The sequence below is a fragment of the Bombina bombina genome, chromosome 3 (genome assembly GCF_027579735.1).
Source record: "Bombina bombina isolate aBomBom1 chromosome 3, aBomBom1.pri, whole genome shotgun sequence".
In the NCBI taxonomy this organism is placed as follows: domain Eukaryota; kingdom Metazoa; phylum Chordata; class Amphibia; order Anura; family Bombinatoridae; genus Bombina; species Bombina bombina.
In genome coordinates this window covers 464,211,503-464,232,615 of record NC_069501.1, presented here as the reverse complement: position 1 = coordinate 464,232,615, position 21,113 = coordinate 464,211,503, and the positions used below count along the sequence as shown (strand labels likewise).

General features: G+C 40.9%; 1 protein-coding gene across 1 annotated transcript in view; it reads left to right on the top strand.

The window, feature by feature from the left end:
* The window catches only part of ZC3H11A (zinc finger CCCH-type containing 11A), a 60,270-nt gene that overhangs the window by 2,940 nt on the left and 36,217 nt on the right, over positions 1-21,113 (top strand). Inside the window, exons 2-9 of the mRNA XM_053706715.1 lie at positions 4,670-4,698; positions 5,741-6,235; positions 7,955-8,667; positions 12,645-12,764; positions 13,062-13,185; positions 13,370-13,561; positions 19,952-20,062; positions 20,355-20,435. Coding sequence (XP_053562690.1) covers positions 8,614-8,667; positions 12,645-12,764; positions 13,062-13,185; positions 13,370-13,561; positions 19,952-20,062; positions 20,355-20,435 — 682 coding nt within the window. The 5' untranslated portion in view covers positions 4,670-4,698; positions 5,741-6,235; positions 7,955-8,613. The remainder of the gene's footprint in view (positions 1-4,669; positions 4,699-5,740; positions 6,236-7,954; positions 8,668-12,644; positions 12,765-13,061; positions 13,186-13,369; positions 13,562-19,951; positions 20,063-20,354; positions 20,436-21,113) is intronic.

Sequence of the window (21,113 nt, the reverse complement as noted above, 5' to 3'; positions counted from 1 at the left end):
AAATAAAAGATTAGGGTTGCACCGATACCATTTTTTTAAAACCGAATACAAGTACCGATACTTTTTTCAAAATACTCGCCGATACCAATTACCGATACTTTTTTAATGTCATGTGACAGTGTCCCAAGCACAATACAGACTAATGATTTAAGATAGCTTCTTTATAATTATGAAGAACTGTAACTCAAAAGATATTATGAAATAATAAGTTTTATTTGCTTGTTGTCACAAAGTTGTAAAAACTCGAAGAAATTTCACAGAACACGTTTATAAATAAAAATATTACATTAAAATATATTCATAATAAGAACAATAAATAACAAATGTAATATCACAACCAACCAAAAGTGCAATGCAGTAAAAAATATACCAGTACACTGTTTAAACATGGGAAACAACACTACGGGCTAGATTACATTTGACTGGTAAGCTTTACCAAAGCTCAGTGCAACTCCATTAAAGTCTATTGCGTTGGAAATGTGAACAGAGCATTGGTAAAGCTTACAATCGAATATTAGGGGAGTGTATGCGGTAAGGTATTTGATATTAAACTCCTCTCTAAAAGACAATATCCCTAACGATTGTCTAGACAAGTAGCATATGGAAGAAGAGTGGGGTATAGAGAGGGTGCCTACAGCTAAAAATTATCAACACTTTCAGTATAGGCAATTTTACAAATATTTATTAAAGTATAAAATTCAAACTGATTATCAAAATAAAATTCTCATAAAATAAATATAAGTATAGGGGACGTCTCCTCAAACAGTAAAATTGTTAAAAGCAAATAGAAATAACGCTTACTCTTAGCATATAGTTTCCAGCTTCAGAAGGAACATAATATTAAATCTACACTTCAAACCATGGGAAGTGGCAAATTAGTAAAAGGTAGCAGTGTTAATGTTAATAAATGGTAGCAATGATAATGTTAAAAAGAGAACAGACTGAACTAAAAAAATATCGGATGTATAAGCAGCAAATCAATAATGTCCGTAGTTAGTAGCAGCAAACATATGTCACAAGTAAAAATAAAGGGTTACTGTTGTAGTTCCGGTATATACCAGTGATATGAGTCTAATTTCCCTTTGTTCCACACAGTCTGTGCAATAATGTGTAACAGACGCGAGTTTTAGCAGATATATATATATATATATAGCTCAATGGACAAAGTCAGAGTTGGTACCTGGTTGTCTGTGACGTTCGTTACTCTGTGGGGGGGATACTTTACCCTTATTTTCGTTGCAGATGAAATGCCAGGTAGAGCGTCTTCGCTCCTTCACGGAGTAGCTTGTGTGATGGATAGTGTGTGATCGACAGCGTCTGACGTCACAACTCGGTTTCAGTGTAGCATCCAGGTGCTATTCGCTCCATACAATTAAAGATGCCCAAATTAGCGGATAGTGTTCCTCTGCACTTAGTGCATATAGCACGCAGAAAAGTGGCTGTATAAGGGGTAAAAACAGCTCTTTAGCTGACAATAATCACTTATGTTGAACAAACAGTACTTCTTTTCAATCAATCCCGGGTTATGAAGCAGATTACTGAGTACTCAGTTAGTGTAGTGGTATGTCATAAAAGTCTCACAATTCCAAAGGTCGACGCGTTTCGCCCTTCTCTGGGCTTTATCAAGAGAGGAGGATATAACGCGAATATGTATAAGCCTTATATACAGTGCTCATACATCAGCCTCTTGTGCGTAGACATTCTATTCGCCTGAGGCAAATATGCGTGCACACTATATATGCATAAGCCCCAAGCTCGCACACAGTTGGTACAAATTAGCACCCAGCAGACAGTGTATACAAAAAAGCACAGTAACTTTCTATAATCACCTTGCACGTAAGGTTGTAGCTAAGCCCGGTGGTCCTGGTGATAGGTGACAGGCAGACTATTTGGGGCTCCGGACATATAATCTGACGGATCAGTGTTTGACCCGAACCAGGAACTAGGCAGAGATACGATGAGAGACGATCAGGTGCAGCCACGCCCATCGCACGGATAACTACACCCAAAAACAAAACACATGTCCACCTCGTATTGTTGTCTGGCTATAACCATCTCCCTTATAGAGCTCCAGTTTCACTGCAGATCATGCCTTACGGTACAAGTGACCACGTCCATTTGTTGGAGTTTTCCCGCCTACAAGCTCTCCCAGCTACACACACACACACTGTAGTTAAAAAAGAAAAAAAAAAATCGGTTTTGGTTTTCGGCCAGGGGCATCCTGAATTTTCGGTATCGGTTTCAGTCCAGAATTTTCATTTCGGTGCATCCCTAATTACGACCGTACTTAAACTCTTACCTGAGATAGTGGTTTGATAGGTCAATTGCTTTTTCAAAATAATATAAAAAAAATACATTAAGCTGTTTTTTTTGTTTTTTGTTTTTTAATAAATACAAATTGCCAAATAGAATAAATGCTGTACTTTCTGTATGAAAGGAGAAAATATTCGAATTCACTGTCCCTTTAATATATTTATATATCCTACCACTCATGTGGAAATTTTGTTCTCTCAAACAGAACACTTTAATTACAAGTGGCCCCATTAGTCCTTGCTATAGGCTCTTGGCAAAAGACTCCTCCTCTAGCTCCTGACAAATCCAGTGTTTAAGATGGCTTTGGTTGCATTTTTAAAAGGGTATGCGGCTCATCACATAACAGCATTGGCATCTCTGTAATAAGGAAGGCTAACTAGGTGGCGGTAACTAGCCTTACTCACATCTTCCTGGTACACAAATTAATAAAAATAAATGTTATCAGCAAAATATTATATGTTGTCATCTTGTTATATAATCCTTTCTATGCTGCATACATCATTATCTAATTGCTATGAGTTAAAGCTGTTAAATCAGTCAAAAAAAAGTATCATTTTAGTAATTATATTTCATCCCTTTTACTTGATAATTATAAATGTCACATGTACTTTAGAGATTTCCATTAAGTAAGCTCTTTAAATAATATAAATCAATACTTCAGAAAAAAAGATCATTTCGCACACAAATGCTGCTCTATAGAGCGATAAATGTAATTTTCTTTCATTGTTCCTAACAGACAAGGTGGAAAATACATATATACATGTACTGTATAAATGAATACATATATACAGATACTGTATGAGTGCACACATATTCTCTATCAGTGCACATATACTGTATCAGTATACTGTCAGACCATGGTCCCGAATACTTGAACCACCGCGTTACCTTCTATACCCCTACCAGACAACTTCGATCGGCCGACCAAGCCCTCACTGTCATCCTCCGCATCAGGAAAACCACAGCGGGAGGCAGATCCTTCTCTCACCTGGCTGCCAAGACTTGGAACACCCTCCCACTGCACCTTAGACAAGCTACCGCCCTAACTAAGTTCAGAAAGGACCCCAAGACCTGGCTCTTCGACTGAACTGCAACCCTCAGCGCCTTGAGACCCTTACGGTTGAATAGCCGCGCTTTACAAGAACCCAATAGGTAGACTGTCAGACCACCATCCCTTAGTAAAAAACCTGGTTAAAATTATTTTGTGAATCTGGACAAGTAGATTGTCATGAGGGACAAGTAGATTGGGCTCCTGCTTTAGTCCCTTGGACAAAATTACCACACCCATTTATTTTAACTTGTAATATGAGCGCTAACCTGACGCACGCAAACAGGCGCAATAAACCCGGTATAGCTCACACGGAAACAATAGCGCACCACTTGTAATCTTCATTTGAAAGAATATATTGTCATCTTTCAAAGGAAGGGTCTTGCCCCTTTAGATAGCCGGTGATTTTTGTGGAAATAGCATTTACTGGCCCAATTGGGTGGCTAAGAGTTGAATTATAGCAACTGCTATATGTGATTGGAGCAAGTGGTACACATGGAATTATAGCAACACAATCAGGGCTCACATTCGCAGGTGCCATGACCAAAATTTAGTCCATTAACGTGTGTTGATTGGTAGCGCTTGCTGATTGATGGCTAAATTTAGCCACCAATCAGCAAGCCCTACCCAGGTGCTGAACCATAGATGGCTCGTAAGCTTAGATTCCTGCTTTTTCAAATGAAGATACCAAGAGAACGAAGAAAAATTGATAATAGGTGTAAATTAGAATGTTGCTTAAAATTACATGCTATAGCTGAATCATGAAAGAAAGAAATTGGGTTCAGTATCCCTTTAAATTTTAAATGCACCCATGCACATTTCATTTTCGAGCTTTCCATCACTTTAACCCTTTTCGGGCGTTAAACACATAGAGCTGCAGCGTAGCTAGTGATAAAATGACATGCACTAATAAATTAGAGCATTTTATTTTATTATTATAATGACCCTTTAAGAAAGTTATGTATGCACCAATTCTTTAATGTGATAACACCAGGGCAGTTCTTTACTTATCAGGTCTCTGTCTGCTCTATATCATCTCTATAAAAAAAAAATAGAGATTGGCAAAGCGCTCTCCATTGTTTTTATGTTTCCAGACTTTACACAATGGTTTAGAAAATATTTTGAATCTGACTTTGTGTCCATTTTCAAGTACCAGAACCAGCCTTGTAGATCTTTATATTTTGTCATCCATTTATTAATATTGATTACAATTATAAATAGTAGATTATCTCGGTTAAGTGGTCTTGGTAAAATGTCTTCCCTAGTTTTAATATTTGCATTTATGTTCTTCTTGTGTTTGTCTTCCAGCAATCTCGGCACCGTGGGACTCGTTCAGTGTGAGTACAGGACTTGACGTGCCCATTTTATAACAGTGAGATAATTGCAGTAGCCTCAGGTTTTGAACGACACATTGTTTTGCCACTATCCATAACTAAGATGGAAAGCTACACAGCACATTGGTCCAGAGACCTAATGAAGGGCTTTTGCTATGTTGGGCTGTGCAGCTTCTTTCATCTGGATTACTCATTTAGTCTCTATAGGGATTGGTCTCTCCCAGTAGCGGACCTACCCAACAGAGGGCCCTGGTGCAAACATTTTTTGGGCCCCCCCACAGGTAACTTAGTAGTAAGCAATATTATTATACATGCTGCTCTGTATAATGCTTTTGAGAATAGATAGATGTACCTACTCGCTGCACTAATAAAAGTACTAGGATTGTACAAATTCTGCACACACTTTTTGTATAGACTGGTTGCTATGGGCCCCCCAAGCACTTGGGCCCTGGTGCCACAGCACCTGCTGCACCAATGGTAGTTCCGCCCCTGGGACTCTCTCCTTTGTAGAGGCTAAATAACCAGACATCATATTCTCTGTAGTGGTACTTAATGTATTGTCACAATTCCTTAGAAATGTTTTGAACTCTAACTTCATATTTTCAAGTATCACATAACAGACGAAATAAGTTACACTCACACATAATTTTCCAAGTAAGACAGCAGGCAAGTGACATGAAAGATATACAGAAGGTGTGTATTGGAGGGTACATAGTGATATGAAGGCACCTATTTCACATTATGCTTCATACTGTAAATCTAATATTCCTTCCCTATAGGCAGTGTCTAATATTCCTTCCCTATACATGTGTCATAGGCAGTTCTGACAAAGAAAAGAAATGTATGAGGTTATTCTCAGTCTGGGATTATAAAAAAAAATCTTATATGTTTGTCACAGTGGGAGGGGTTTTTCAGGACTTAAGCACATATATGTAAATTATTATGGGTTGAGTATGTTAGTGTTGTGGCTTTTAGTACTGTTTGATACTTGTGTATGTGCTCATTTTAACACCAACCTTGTTGTCTACCTCCGCATATTTTTAAGAAAGGGGTAGTTGTTTTTTTTCCCCCATATAGGTGAAAATCTTGGAAGACTAGGACGTGGATTATTTTTGTATTTTTTTTTTTCTCTTTTTTTTTTTTTTTTTTAGCCTTTTTTTTTTCTTTCTTTTTCTAAGAAGAAAAAAATATATATATTTAACTTTTACGCGTTATTTTTGAGAGGTTGGCTTGCCTCCTTGTGCTGAAGAGAAACCGCTAAATCCAATATCCTCTAATTGGTGCCATTTTTATTTTTTTCTTCAGTTTTTTTTTTTTTTTTCCTATCTAAAATTAAATAAATTCTCTCCCAATGGACTGCTCCCCCACTGTTGTGTCAGCTTGATGTGTTATACAAGGCCGGCTTCACCTGCCTCCTTTCCTTCGCTGTTTTCCTGTGTCCTTTTGCGTTCATTAACTTTTGGATTGCTGATTGGTTCGGCCTACAGGAGAAAGGACATGAAATTGATTGACAGCTGAAAACTGCAACAACACTGCACAGGTGAGTGAGAGAGTATTTGTAAACATTGCAGATGGGATTTGCTTAAAATGTGCATGTGTTTCTTCCAACAATGTGATCCAGAATATTTGAGACTTAGGAAATGGCTTGAAAAATGTAAAAGCCTAGTTAATGGACAGGCAATTTATTATTCTCATTTATTTGTATTGAGCCGCAAATATCTATGGCGCTGGGTACAGAGGTAGGAGTTTACAATGCCAAATATTTGTGGTTAGATTCAAATACATAACTAGTACAGGTAGAGCTTACAGGCTGAGGGTGCAGAAACATAAGGTTTTGGCTAGCTGGTCATGTTAGTTGTAGTTGCAGCAGAAATTCAAGGAAGTTCAAGATTTTTTATTAGGTTAAATGAAAACCAGTGGAGTGATGGTAAGCCTCTGAATAGATAGGTTGGAGAGAGTCTGAAGGGGCAGTGTAGTAAGTTCCAGACTACAAGAGCTGCGCATGAGAAGACTTGGAGGTGGGAGAGGGAAGTAGAAATAATAGGAGTGGAGAAACGAAGGTTGTCAGAGGTTAATTTTGAAGAGGGTGGGTCTGGAAGTATTTGGAGATGAGAGAGGAAATATAGTTGGGAGGGAGGTTTTTTATTTCTTTAAAGCTTAGTGTCAAGGACTGGCAGAGTGAGGGAACTGACTTAAAGGGACAGAAAAGTTAAAATTAAACTTAAAGGGACAGTATACACCAATTTTTATATAACTGCATGTAATAGACACTACTATAAAGAAGAATGTGCATAGATACTGATCTAAAAATCCAGTATAAAACCTTTTAAAAACTTACTTAGAAGCTCCAAGTTTAGCACTGTTGATGAGATTAGCTGGTTGCAGATCCTGGTCCCCCCCCCCCCCCCTTCCCTGGGATGTCAAGGAGACGGGAAATAAGAAGCATCTCAGTTTTAGACAGATTGAGTTGGAGGTAGTGGTAAGACATTTAAGAGGAAATTGCAGAAAGACATTTTGGTAATTTGGTAAAAATGGAGAAATATCAGAACAATGTACTATAGGGACCTGGCAAGCCAATGGCAAGAGGTATATATGTGCAATACCAGCTAGCTCCCAGTAGTGCATTTCTGTTCCTGAGCCTATGTAGGTAGGTATGCCTTTCAACATAGAGAAGAAAGTAAATTTGGTAACAAAAGGAAATGGAAAGTCTATTAAAATTACATGCTATGTCTGAAATAGCAAAGTTTTATTTTTTACTTTTACGTTCCTTTTAAAGGGACCATCTACTCTAAAATAAATTTAAAATATAGATAACGCCCTTACTACCCATTCCCAGCTTTGCGTAACCAACATTGTTATATTAATATACTTTATAATCTTTAAACCTCTAAATTTCGACCTGTCTGTAAGCCACTAGAAAGTGCTATTACATGTGTGCTATATAGATAAAATTGTGCTCACTCCCGTGGAGATATTCATGAGTCAGCACAAACTGGTTAAAATACATGTCTGTAAATAGCACTGAGATAAGGGGACAGTTAATAGAGGCTTAGATACCAGGTAATCACAGAGGTTAAAAAGTATATTATAACCATGTTGGTTATGCAAAACTGGGGAATGGGTAGTAAAGGAATTATCTATCTTTTTAAGCAATAACAATTTTGGAGTAGACTGTCCCTTTTAACTGTTCCAAGAATTGCTTACAGCCTTAAACATTTACATAATTAATTTAATTTATTGCATATTTTCCAAATATTAGCGGATATCACATTTGTTCCGGCTGTGATCAAGTCTGGATATCGCCTCTCTTCCTGCCTTGAGCAAGACTGGATATCGCCTCTGTTCCTGCTGTGATCAAGTCTGGATATCGCCTCTGTTCCTGCTGTGATCAAGTCTGGATATCGCCTCTCTTCCTGCCTTGAGCAAGACTGGATATCGCCTCTGTTCCTGCTGTGATCAAGTCTGGATATCGCCTCTGTTCCTGCTGTGATCAAGTCTGGATATCGCCTCTGTTCCTGCTGTGATCAAGTCTGGATATCTCCTCTGTTCCTGCTGTGATCAAGTCTGGATATCGCCTCTGTTCCTGCTGTGATCAAGTCTGGATATCGCCTCTGTTCCTGCTGTGATCAAGTCTGGATATCGCCTCTCTTCCTGTCTTGAGCAAGTCTGGATATCGCCTCTGTTCCTGCTGTGATCAAGTCTGGATATCGCCTCTCTTCCTGTCTTGAGCAAATCTGGATATCGCCCCTCTCTTCCTGCTGTGATCAAGTCTGGAAATCGCCTCTCTTCCTGGTGTCAGCAAGACTAGATATCGCCTGTCTTCTTCTCTGATCAAGTCTTGATATCGCCTCTGTTCATGCTGTGATCAAGTCTATCACCAGACATCCTGTTGCACATATTTTTCTGTGATCTTTCATCATGTCTAACAAAGGAGATGACTGTTATTTCTTCTTTTACTCCACCTGCAGTAAGGTAACATAAATGATAAAGCTGGGGTTCAATATTTTGTTAATGTCTAGGTGTCCGAAATCCACTAACTGTCCGCTATTGAAATCTTTCCATTTTAGTTTGCATTTCTATAACCTATTGCGTTTCCAACTGAGTAAAGTTATATAAGTAAACTGACAGGATGCATTTTAGGTCTAGTGCTTGTGGATTTATTTATTTAGATTGAAAATAACTTTACACATAATTGTGAAATAATGTTTATCTGAAATATTTTGGATCCTTGCAAGCTATTTGCCTTCCTTTCAGCAAATACGTTGTGATAGATAACCCCAGCATCTAAAAATGGCTCCTAATTTTTGGGCTAATTTTGTTAAGCCTTATCATAGCTAGAGCTTTGTAATCACTTAAAGGGACAGAAAACCAGTCCCTTCAAAATTCAACATGAAACACTCACCTTGCATTGCCTATCAAACAAATAAACGTTTAGTTAAAGCAGCATGAAACCCCAAATTTTACTTTCATGTTTCAGATAGAGCGCACTATTTTACACAACTATTTTACTTCTATAATTTCATTTCCTTTGTTCTCTTGTTACCCTTTGTTGAAGGTACAACAATGCATTACTGGGAGCTAGCTGCACACAGGTGAGCCAATGTTAAGCAACATATATGTGCAGCCACCAATCAGCAGTTAGTTCCTAGTGGTTGCTGCTCCTGATCCTACTTAGGTATGCTTTTCAACAAAGGATACCAAGAGAACAAAGCCATTTAGACAATAGAAGTACATTGGACAGTTGTTTTGACTTTACTGTCCCTTTAATGTAACCCCCCCCCCCTTGCCCTCACTTTACTCATCCTACTCCTTCATTGGCAATTGTTCTCCTACAACCTTTAGATAAACACTGCAGAGGCTTAAAGAAAGCAGCTTGTGCTAGAAGTGAGCATTACAGCTTCTGATAGCGCTTTGGTTTGCCGAGCTAGGAGTTTATTCAGTAATGAAAATTTACCTTGACATAACATTTATGTGTTTGCACTTTGCATGCAATTATAGGTAAGTACATCATGTTGAATGTTTAAAGGAACCTGTTTTGTGTCCCTTTAACACACTAGAGTTATTGTATTTGTTGTAATGTAATTCGTAACTTTTGTTTTCTTACAATTACACGCTCTAAAGAAAAATAAATGTACTTAAAGCTTGTTGATATTAAAATGTAGGACAATTTAATATAAGTAACAAAGGAAGTGGTTTTGTGTCCCTTTAAAACATCGGAGTTATTGTATTCACTATAATACAATTCATAACTTTTGTTTTCCTTTTATATTAAACTGTACCAAAATTTATGAAGGACATAAAACTGTTAAAGTTATGGTAAATCCTAGCGTTTCTGAAAAGCTAGGATTTACCATTGTAATAAATAAAGGGGACTTTCAGTCATGAAGTATAAAATACTTCATGCTAAAAGTTCCTTTTATTTGAAGCGTTTGCCACAGTGAGCTGCTCAGGCAGCCCATGGCCAAAAGCTACTTTGCTGAGAGGGGACGTTTTCACCTCTTAGCCAATAGCCGTGTGGGCTATCCGGCTTGGCGCTGGCTGGCCTGCACGGCTATTTGCTAAGAGGTGGAAACGCCACCTCTCAGCAAAATAGCGTTCTGCCGTGGGCTGCCTAAGCAGTTCAGTGCGGCGAAGGCTTCAAACAAATAAGAAAATGTATGCTTACCTGATAAATGTATTTCTTTTTTGACACGATGAGTCCACAGATCATCTTAATTACTAATGGGATATTCACCTCCTGGTCAGCAGGAGGCGGCAAAGAGCACCACAGCAGAGCTGTTAAATAGCTCCTCCCTTCCCTCCCACTCCAGTCATTCGACCGAAGTTAAGGAAAAAAAGGAAAAGCCAAGGTGCAGATGTGTCTGAAGTTTATAATAATAACCAACAACCTGTCTTACAAGAACAGGGCGGGCCGTGGACTCATCGTGTCAAAAAAAGAAATACATTTATCAGGTAAGCATAAATTTTCTTCTTTTTTTTGACATGATGAGTCCACGGATCATTTTAATTACTAATGGGATCCAATACCCAAGCTAGAGTACACCGATGATACGGGAGGGACAATATAGGGAACCTAAACGGAAGGCACCACTGCTTGAAGAACCTTTCTCCCAAAAGCGGCCTCAGCCGAGGCAAAAGTGTCAAATTTGTAAAACTTTGAAAAAGTGTGAAGAGGGGACCAAGTTGCAGCCTTGCAAATCTGTTCCACAGAAGCTTCATTTTTGAATGCCCATAAGGAAGCAACAGCCCTTGTGGAATGAGCCGTAGCGCTCTCGGGAGGCTGCTGTCCAGCAGTCTCATATGCAAGACGTATGTTGTCTACCCCTGGGATGTGGATCGCCGACAGGTAGCAAGAATGGCCTCCGCCCACTGAATTATCTTGGTTACCTCCGTCATCGCTAAGGAACTCCTCATTCCTCCCTGATGATCGATGTAAGCCACTGTAGTTATGTTGTCCAACTAAAACCTGATAAACTGGACCAAGGCTAACTGAGGCCAGGCCAGAAGAGCTTTGAAGATCGCTCTCAGTTCCAGGATGTTTATAGGAAGAACAGACTCTGACTGAGTCCAAACTCCCTGAGCCTTTAGGGAGCCCCAGACAGCTCCCCACCCGAGAAGGCTGGCATCTGTTGTCACAATCACTCAAGACGGTCTGCGAAAGCAGGTTCCCTGGGAGAGATGATCCAGAGACAACCACCATTGAAGAGAGTCCCTTGTCTCCTGCTCCAGAGTTATTCGAGGAGACAAGTCTGCATAATCTCCGTTCCATTGCCTGAGCATGCTTAACTGCAGAGGTCTGAGGTGGAACCGAGCAAACGGGATGATGTCCATTGCCGCCACCACTACCTCCATGCACTGGGCCACTGACGGCCGAGGAGTGGACTGAAGGACTAGACAAGTATCGATAATCTTTGATTTCCTGACTTCTGTCAAAAAATCTTCATGGATAGGGAATCTATTATGGTTCCCAAGAAAGTTACCCTTGTATTTGGGACTAAGGAACTCTTTGTGAAGATTCTGGGAGCCGTGGCCAGACCGAAAGGAAGAGCCACGAACTGGAAGTGTTTGTCCTGGAACGCAAACCTTAGGAACTTGTGATAATCCCTGTGAATAGGAACATGGAGATACGCATCGTTTAAATCCACTGTTGTCATAAATTGGCCCTCCTGGATCAATGGAAGAATGGAACTAATAGTTTCCATCTTGAAGGACGGAACCCTGAGAAATTTGTTAAGACTCTTGAGGTCTAAAATTGGTCTGAAGGTTCCCTCCTTTTTGGGAACCATGAACAGATTGGAATAAAAACCCTGACCCTGTTCCTGTAGTGGAACGGGAACAATCACTCCCATGGCGGAGAGGTCTCCTACACAATGTAAGAACGCCTTTCTCTTTGTCTGGTCTGCATATAATCTTGAAAGCAGAAACCTGCCTCTGGGAGGAAAACTTTTGAACTCCAATTTGTATCCCTGAGGCACTATTTCTATTGCCCAGGGATCCTGAATGTCCCAAACCCAAGCCTGGACGAAGAAGGAAAGTCTGCCCCCTACCAGATCCGGCTCGGATCGGGGGCATGCCCTTCTTCATGCTGTCTTGGATACAATAGCAGGCTTCTTGGATTGTTTACACTTGTTCCAAGACTGGTTGGGTCTCCATGTGGGCTTAGATTGTTCCTCCTATCACTAACGTAGGCAAAGAGAATGACTGGGGTGGGAGGGAGGGGAGGAGCTATTTAACAGCTCTGCTGTGGTGCTCTTTGCCGCCTCCTGCTGACCTGGAGGTGAATATCCCATTAGTAATTAAGATGATCCGTGGACTCATCGTGTCATAAAAAAGAAAAAGGAATTTACCATCACTTTAAATATATTAATATAAGTCTTGTGAAATATTATGGATAGGTGTGTGCACAATGGGAATTATTTATTAATATGTTATACATTTCTTTGGTAAAGGGTGATAGTTGCATGTTCCGGCACTGTGAGGCTGCCATAGGGAATGAGACAGTCTGTACCTTGTGGCAAGAGGGAAGATGTTTCAGACAAGTCTGCAAGTTCCGTCACATGGAGATTGATGTAAGCATCTCATATATATGGAGCTATGACTGTTGGAGGTGAACTGGAATGTCAAACCCTATGTAAAAGTCAAACATGCATGCTATGGAATTAACAAACTGTGATGTATTTTAAGTGCTTGTGAACTTATGGAAAAGGCATAGATACTTCCGTTTGTTTGTGTGAGGCATGCGTTTTTGAAGACTTGTATTATAATAATAACAATTTTCAAGTATAGTTTCCCTTTAATAAGTACCCACATCCCGCTTTTATAGCACATTTAAACTACATTTCATTGTATATATTTTCTCTTTGCAGAAGAAACGCAGTGAAATACCTTGCTATTGGGAAACTCAGCCCACTGGTTGTCAGAAAGCAAACTGCGCTTTTCGTCACATCAAAGCACGTGTTGTGGATGGAGTATTCATGCCCCCGAGCAAGGGTAAACATCAGGAGTCTTTTGTTTTATTCTGTTTTACAATACAATTTGATCTGTTATTGCACAGGTTTATTGATTAAGCAAACAGTATTTTTGATTGCCAGGACCACCATAATTATTATTTGCAATATCCAAGCTACCCTCCCCCCACACACCCTATAATTTTTACATTTATGCTTCCCCTCAGCCACTTGGCCTAGAATGGAGGAATCTGAGGATCCACTGGCTGTTCAGCAGCCACCACCACCAAGCAAGATTTCTGTGTCGCCCACACCTCAGCTACGTGGAGTAAAGAAGATAGACGCCACAGAGAATGTTCCCAGTCCTACTCATCCACCTGTGGTGATTAATGCAGCTGACGATGACGAAGATGATGATGGTGAGCCGTGCTGCAAGTTTTCCAATATGTAGTGTAGAGATGGCCAAAAACACAAGGGGGCTGGAGATCAACTTTATAGAAGCCATAAGGGACCAGTGTAAATTTATGGCTATAAATTTCTAGTGGCACATGCCAGATTTAGGTAAGGTTGTAGGGTATTTCTCCAACATTGGTGTGTCCGGTCCACGGCTTCATCCTTACTTGTGGGATATTCTCTTCCCCTACAGGAAATGGCAAAGAGAGCACCCAGCAAGAGCTGTCCATATAGCTCCCCCTCTGGCTCCGCCCCCCAGTCATTCTCTTTGCCGCTCTGAACAAGTAGCATCTCCACGGGGATGGTAAAGAGTATGTGGTGTTAGTTGTAGTTTTTTATTCTTCTATCAAGAGTTTGTTATTTTAAAATAGTGCCGGTTTGTACTATTTACTCTAAAACAGAAAAGGATGAAGAGTTCTGTTTAAAGAGGAGTATGATTTTAGCAGCAGTAACTAAAATCAATTGCTGTTCCCACGCAGGACTGTTGAGCCCAGAGAACTTCAGTTGGGGGGAACAGTTTGCAGACTTTTCTGCTCAAGGTACGATCAGTCATATTTCTAACAAGACATGTTAATGGTAGAAGACTGTCAGTTTTCCCTTAGGGGGTAAGTAAGCCATTTTCTTAGACTCATAACAGATTAAGGCAGGGCTCGACAAACCCAGGAGCCTGGGAGCCACTGGCACCTAGAATTTTACCCCTGGCTCCTAACTTTTTGGGTTATTCTCCATATATCTATATACAAATCCAACTGTCTGGTTCCTAAATATTCTTATTGGCTCCTAATTTTTAAACATATTTGTCAAGCACTGGATTAAGGCTTACAAATGGGCTATACACTGGTTGACACTATTGTGGGCTAAATCGATTGTTTTATTTCATATTTTAATGGCATTTAGAGTGTTTTGTGCACTTAAAAGCACTTTTGGGAACGTTTTTTTCGCCTGGCATTGAGTTAGACAGCTATTTCAGTCAGGAAGGCCCCTTCACTCTGGTATGCAGAGGAAGGAGGCCCCGTTTTCGCGCCTCAATTGCGCAGTTTACTTCCATGGCAGTGCATGCAGCTTCATGTGAGGGGTCCTGTGGCATACTAAAACGGACTCTGGAAGGTTTATTTCATTGCTGAATAACTCTCAGGGAAGGTAAAAAGCCGCAGCAAGGCTGTGGCTGTGATTGTAGTGTACTAAAATTGTCTAATTGAACAAATAGCTCCGGTTTGCTCATTTTAAGGGTTAAAGTCTTGAAACTTGGTGTGCAATACATTCAGGGCATTAGGACTCTGGGGTAAAAATTTTGTAAAAATCGGACATTGCCTTCATTGTTTTTCAATATATCAGAAATAAAGTGTGCCTGTTTATTATTTAAAGGGACAGTAACGCTTTTCTTTAAAAACGCTTTTATTGCATTATTAGCCTGCCAAATTCTGTCTAACATGTCTATACCTTCAGATGGCTTATGTTCTGTGTGTATGAAAGCCAAGGTGGTTCCCCCAATTAATGTTTGTGCAAATTGTGTCATAGCGTCCAAACAAAATATGGACAATACTGCCACATTGAATAAGATTGCCCAAGATGATTCTTCTAATGAAGGTAGTGGGGATAGTTCCTCATCCTCTCCTTCTGTGTCAACACCAGTTTTGCCCGCGCAGGCGATACCTAGTACACCTAGCGCGCCAATGCTTGTTACTATGCAACAGTTAACAGCAGTAATGGATAATTCTATAGCAAATCTGTTATCCAAACTGCCATCCTACCCTAGAAAGCGTGACAGCTCAGTTTTAAATACAGAAGATGAGCAGGTTGGCGCTGAGGACAATTTATCAGTTATACCCTCACATCAATCTGAATTGGCAGTGAGGGAGGGCCTGTCTGAGGGGGAAAAGTTTCTCAGCAGGCAGACACTGATGACGTAAAATTTAAATTTAAGTTAGAACATCTCCGCGCCCTGCTTAAGGAGGTCCTAACTACTCTTGATGACTGTGATTCTTTGGTAATTCCAGAGAAATTGTGCAAGATGGACAAATTCTTAGAGGTCCCAGTGCACGCTGATGCCTTTCCGATACCCAAGCTGGTGGCGGATATAGTGACTAAGGAGTGGGAAAAGCCAGGTATACCTTTTGTTCCACCTCCTATATTCAAGAAAATGTTCCCCATTGTTGACCCCAGAAGGGACGCATGGCAAACGGTTCCTAAGGTTGAGGGGGCAGTGTCAACGTTAGCTAAGCGCACAACTATTCCTATTGAGGACAGTTGCACTTTTAAAGATCCTATGGATAAAAAATTGGAAGGATTGCTAAAAAAGATATTTGTTCAGCAAGGTTTCCTGCTTCAACCAATCTCGTGCATTATTCCTGTCACCTCGGCAGTGTATTTTTGGTTCGAGGAACTAGAAAATTCGCTCCAAAAAGAGACTCCATATGATGAAGTCATGGACAGAATTCACGCACTAAAGTTGGCTAATTCTTTTATTTTGGATGCCGCTTTCCAGTTGGCTAAGTTAGCGGCGAAAAATTCAGGGTTTGCAATAGTGGCGCGCAGAGCGCTTTGGCTAAAATCCTGGTCGGCGGATGTGTCGTCCAAGAATAAATTGCTTAATATTCCTTTCAAGGGTAAGACCCTTTTCGGGCCGGAATTGAAAGAGATTATTTCAGACATTACTGGTGGAAAGGGACATGCCCTCCCACGGGATAGGCCTTTCAAGGCTAAGAACAAATCTAATTTTCGTTCCTTTCGCAATTTCAGGAACGGACCGAATCCTAACTCTGCGGCCTCCAGACAAGAAGGCAACTCTTCCCAGCCTAAGCCAGCATGGAAACCATTGCAAGGCTGGAACAAGGGTAAACAGGCCAAGAAGCCTGCTGCTGCTACCAAGACAGCATGAAGGGGTAGCCCCCGATCCGGGACCGTATCTAGTAGGGGGCAGACTTTCTCTCTTTGCTCATGCTTGGACAAGAGACGTTCAGGATCCCTGGGCCCTAGAAATAGTCTCTCAGGGGTATCTTCTAGAGTTCAAGGAACTTCCTCCAAGGGGAAGGTTCCACATGTCTCGCTTATCTTCAGACCAGATAAAGAGACAGGCATTCTTACATTGCGTAGGAGACCTATTAAAAATGGGAGTGATAAACCCAGTTCCAACAGCGGAACAAGGTCTGGGTTTTTACTCAAACCTGTTTGTAGTTCCCAAAAAAGAGGGAACTTTCAGGCCAATTCTGGATCTAAAAATTCTAAACAAATTCCTCAGAGTTCCATCATTCAAAATGGAAACCATTCGGACAATTTTACCAACAATCCAGGAGGGTCAATATATGACTACCGTGGACTTAAAGGATGCGTACCTGCATATTCCTATCCACAAAGATCATCACCAGTTCCTGAGGTTCGTCTTCATGGACAAACATTACCAGTTCGTGGCTCTTCCGTTCGGTTTAGCCACTGCTCCCAGAATCTTCACAAAGGTGCTAGGGTCCCTTCTAGCGGTTCTACGACCGAGGGGCATTGCTGTAGCACCTTACCTAGACAACATTCTAATCCAAGCGTCGTCTCTTTCCAAAGCAAAGGCTCATACAGACATTGTTCTAGCCTTTCTCAGATCTCACGGGTGGAAGGTGAACGTAGAAAAGAGTTCCCTGTCTCCGTCAAAAAGAGTTCCCTTTTTGGGAACAATAATAGATTCTTTAGAAATGAAGATCTTCCTGACAGAGGTCAGAAAGTCAAAGCTTCTAAACGCTTGTCAAGTTCTTCACTCTATTCTTCAGCCTTCCATAGCTCAGTGCATGGAAGTAGTAGGATTGATGGTTGCAGCAATGGACATAGTTCCTTTTGCTCGAATTCATCTAAGACCATAACAACTGTGCATGCTCAATCAGTGGAATGGGGACTATGCAGACTTGTCTCCCCAGATTCAAGTAGACCAGGTAACCAGGGAGTCTCTCCGCTGGTGGTTGTCTCACGATCACCTGTCTCAGGGAATGAGTTTCCGCAGACCAGAATGGGTCATTGTCCCGACCGACGCCAGTCTCTTAGGCTGGGGTGCGGTCTGGGACTCTCTGAAAGCTCAAGGTCTATGGTCTTGAGAAGAGTCTCTTCTTCCGATAAACATTTTAGAACTGAGAGCGATATTCAATGCGCTCCTGGCGTGGCCTCACCTAGCAAAGGCCAAATTCATAAGGTTCCAGTCGGACAACACGACGACTGTAGCGTACATCAATCATTAGGGGGGAACAAAGAGTTCCTTAGCGATGAGAGAGGTATCCAAGATCATCAAATGGGCGGAGGATCACTCCTGCCACCTATCTGCAATTCACATCCCAGGAGTGGACAACTGGGAGGCGGATTATTTGAGTCGTCAGACTTTTCATCCGGGGGAGTGGGAACTCCACCCGGAGGTTTTTGCCCAGTTAACTCAACTATGGGGCATTCCAGATATGGATCTGATGGCGTCTCGCCAGAACGCAAAGGTTCTTCGATACGGGTCCAGATCCAGGGATCCCAAGGCGACACTGGTGGATGCATTAGTGGCGCCTTGGTCGTTCAACCTAGCTTATGTTTTTCCACCGTTCCCTCTCCTTCCCAGGCTTGTAGCCAGGATCAAACAGGAGCAGGCCTCGGTGATTCTAATAGCCACTGCGTGGCCACGCAGGACTTGGTATGCAGACCTGGTGAATATGTCATCGGCTCCACCATGGAAGCTACCTTTGAGGCAGGATCTTCTAGTACAAGGTCCGTTCGAACATCCAAATCTAGTCTCTCTCCAACTGACTGCTTGGAAATTGAACGCTTGATTCTATCTAAGCGTGGGTTTTCAGATACAGTCATAGATACTCTGGTTCAAGCCAGAAAACCTGTAACTAGGAAGATTTACCATAAGATATGGCAAAAATATATCCGTTGGTGTGAATCCAAGGGATTCCCTTGGAGTAAAATTAAAATTCCTAGGATATTTTCCTTTCTCCAAGAAGGTCTGGATAAAGGTTTGTCAGCTAGTTCCTTAAAAGGACAGATATCTGCTCTGTCTGTTTTGTTACACAAACGTCTGGCAGCAGTGCCAGATGTACAGGCGTTTGTACAGGCGTTAGTTAGAATCAAGCCTGTTTACAGACCCATGACTCCTCCTTGGAGTCTAAATTTAGTTCTTTCAGTTCTTCAGGGGGTTCCGTTTGAACCCATGCATTCCATAGATATTAAGTTACTATCTTGGAAAGTTCTGTTTTTGGTTGCTATTTCTTCTGCTAGAAGAGTTTCTGAATTATCTGCTTTGCAGTGTACTTCTCCCTATCTGGTATTATATACATATAAGGTAGTTTTACGTACCAAGCCTGGTTTTCTTCCAAAGGTCGTTTCCAACAGGAATATTAACCAGGAAATTGTTGTTTCTTCTCTGTGTCCGAATCCAGTTTCAAAGAAGGAACGCTTGTTACACAATCTAGATGTGGTCCGTGCTTTAAAGTTCTATTTAGAAGCAACAAAGGATTTCAGACAGACATCATCTTTGTTTGTTGTGTATTCTGGTAAGAGGAGAGGGCAGAAAGCTACTGCTACCTCTCTTTCTTTTTGGCTGAAAAGCATCATCCGATTGGCTTATGAGACTGCCGGACGGCAGCCTCCTGAACGAATTACAGCTCATTCTACTAGAGCTGTGGCTTCCACATGGGCTTTCAAGAACGAGGCTTCTGTTGATCAGATCTGTAAGGCAGCGACTTGGTCTTCTCTGCATACTTTTGCCAAATTTTACAAATTCGATACTTATGCTTCTTCGGAGGCTATTTTTGGGAGAAAGGTTTTGCAAGCCGTGGTGCCTTCCGTTTAGGTAACCTGGTTTGCTCCCTCCCTTCATCCGTGTCCTAAAGCTTTGGTATTGGTTCCCACAAGTAAGGATGAAGCCGTGGACCGGACACACCAATGTTGGAGAAAACAGAATTTATGTTTACCTGATAAATTTCTTTCTCCAACGGTGTGTCCGGTCCACGGCCCGCCCTGGTTTTTAATCAGGTTTGAAAAATTTCTTTCTTTATACACTACAGTCACCACGGCACCCTATAGTTTCTCCTTTTTCTCCTAACCGTCGGTCGAATGACTGGGGGGCGGAGCCAGAGGGGGAGCTATATGGACAGCTCTTGCTGGGTGCTCTCTTTGCCATTTCCTGTAGAGGAAGAGAATATCCCACAAGTAAGGATGAAGCCGTGGACCGGACACACCGTTGGAGAAAGAAATTTATCAGGTAAACATAAATTCTGTTTTTTTTTTTTATCTGTTGTTCTCTCCTCCAGAGGGCTCTTGAGTTGGCCAGTTGGCTGTCCCTGATGTAGAGGACCGTTTGATAATTTAAATGATATTCTCAAATGCTTATTTCCCCACTCCAGATCAGTTTTCTGAAGATGAGGTAAAGAACTCCAGTCAGCAGCACTCGTCTCCAAACAGTCATAAAGGTGCACGTGTTGTCTCTACCAGAAAAGTTCCAACACCTAAAAAAGGTAACCTGGTGGATGTACTGTGACCAGATTTTGACTCTAAATGTGCCCAGTTCCTCACTCCTGACTTGGTATGTCTGAGCATTAGACAAATGGTGCATGTATTTTAGTGACCTGTTGTCATGTTCTGTTGAGTTGTTAGAGAGGCCCACTTGTGTTTATATCCTTGCAGAAATAATGACTGATTATAAGTTAGCATGTGAAAGTGTTTAGTGTAGAAGGTCTTTTTAATAAAGTGATTTTCTCAGGAAGCGCAAGGCTGTGTTTATCTCTAATCCTTTTTGTTTTTCTTCAGATGTCAACTTAAATTTTGGTATTAAAACTCTGAATGAAATAAAATCAAGAAAGCAGGTTGTGCAAGAACCAACACCACCTGGTAAGTATGAAAGGGAAAAAAAATACATGTCACTTAAAGACAGCTTATGTGTGTGTATACATTTATCCACCAATCAGCAAGCGCAACCCAGGTGCTGAACCAAAAATGGTGCGGTTTGTAAGCTTACATTTGATAATAGGAGTAAATTAGACAGTTGCTTAAAATTGCATGCTTTATGAATCATGGAAGAAACAATTTGGGTTTAGTGTCCCTTTACTGTTTCTGTAATTATAATTGACAGGATGTTAATGTATGGGCTAAGACATGCTAATGTATATTATTAAGACTTATATTTCTACAAAACTGACTTTTACAGTCAGCTGTCTTAATTGTATAAATATTGATAATCTATATGGTTTTTTTTTACACTTTTTTTCTGACTCTTGTTGCCACTCATATTGCTGCTCTATATTAGTCGGCTGAGATTCAATAAAGCCAGTTTGAAACTGATATCTTGCTACAAAAACTTGTTGCAACTTCTTAACTCACAAGTTGTGGAATTCATAAACATTTTATACCCGTCCCTTTTCACATTTGCAAATTTAGTGGGAACGGTAACTAGATCACTACTTGCTGCATAAAAAGTGTTCCACTATCAAGGATCGTGGCCGGACTGTTATCCGACAGACATTTGTCCGACGGATAATAATCCAAAAGACATTTATCCGGCTGCTGGGT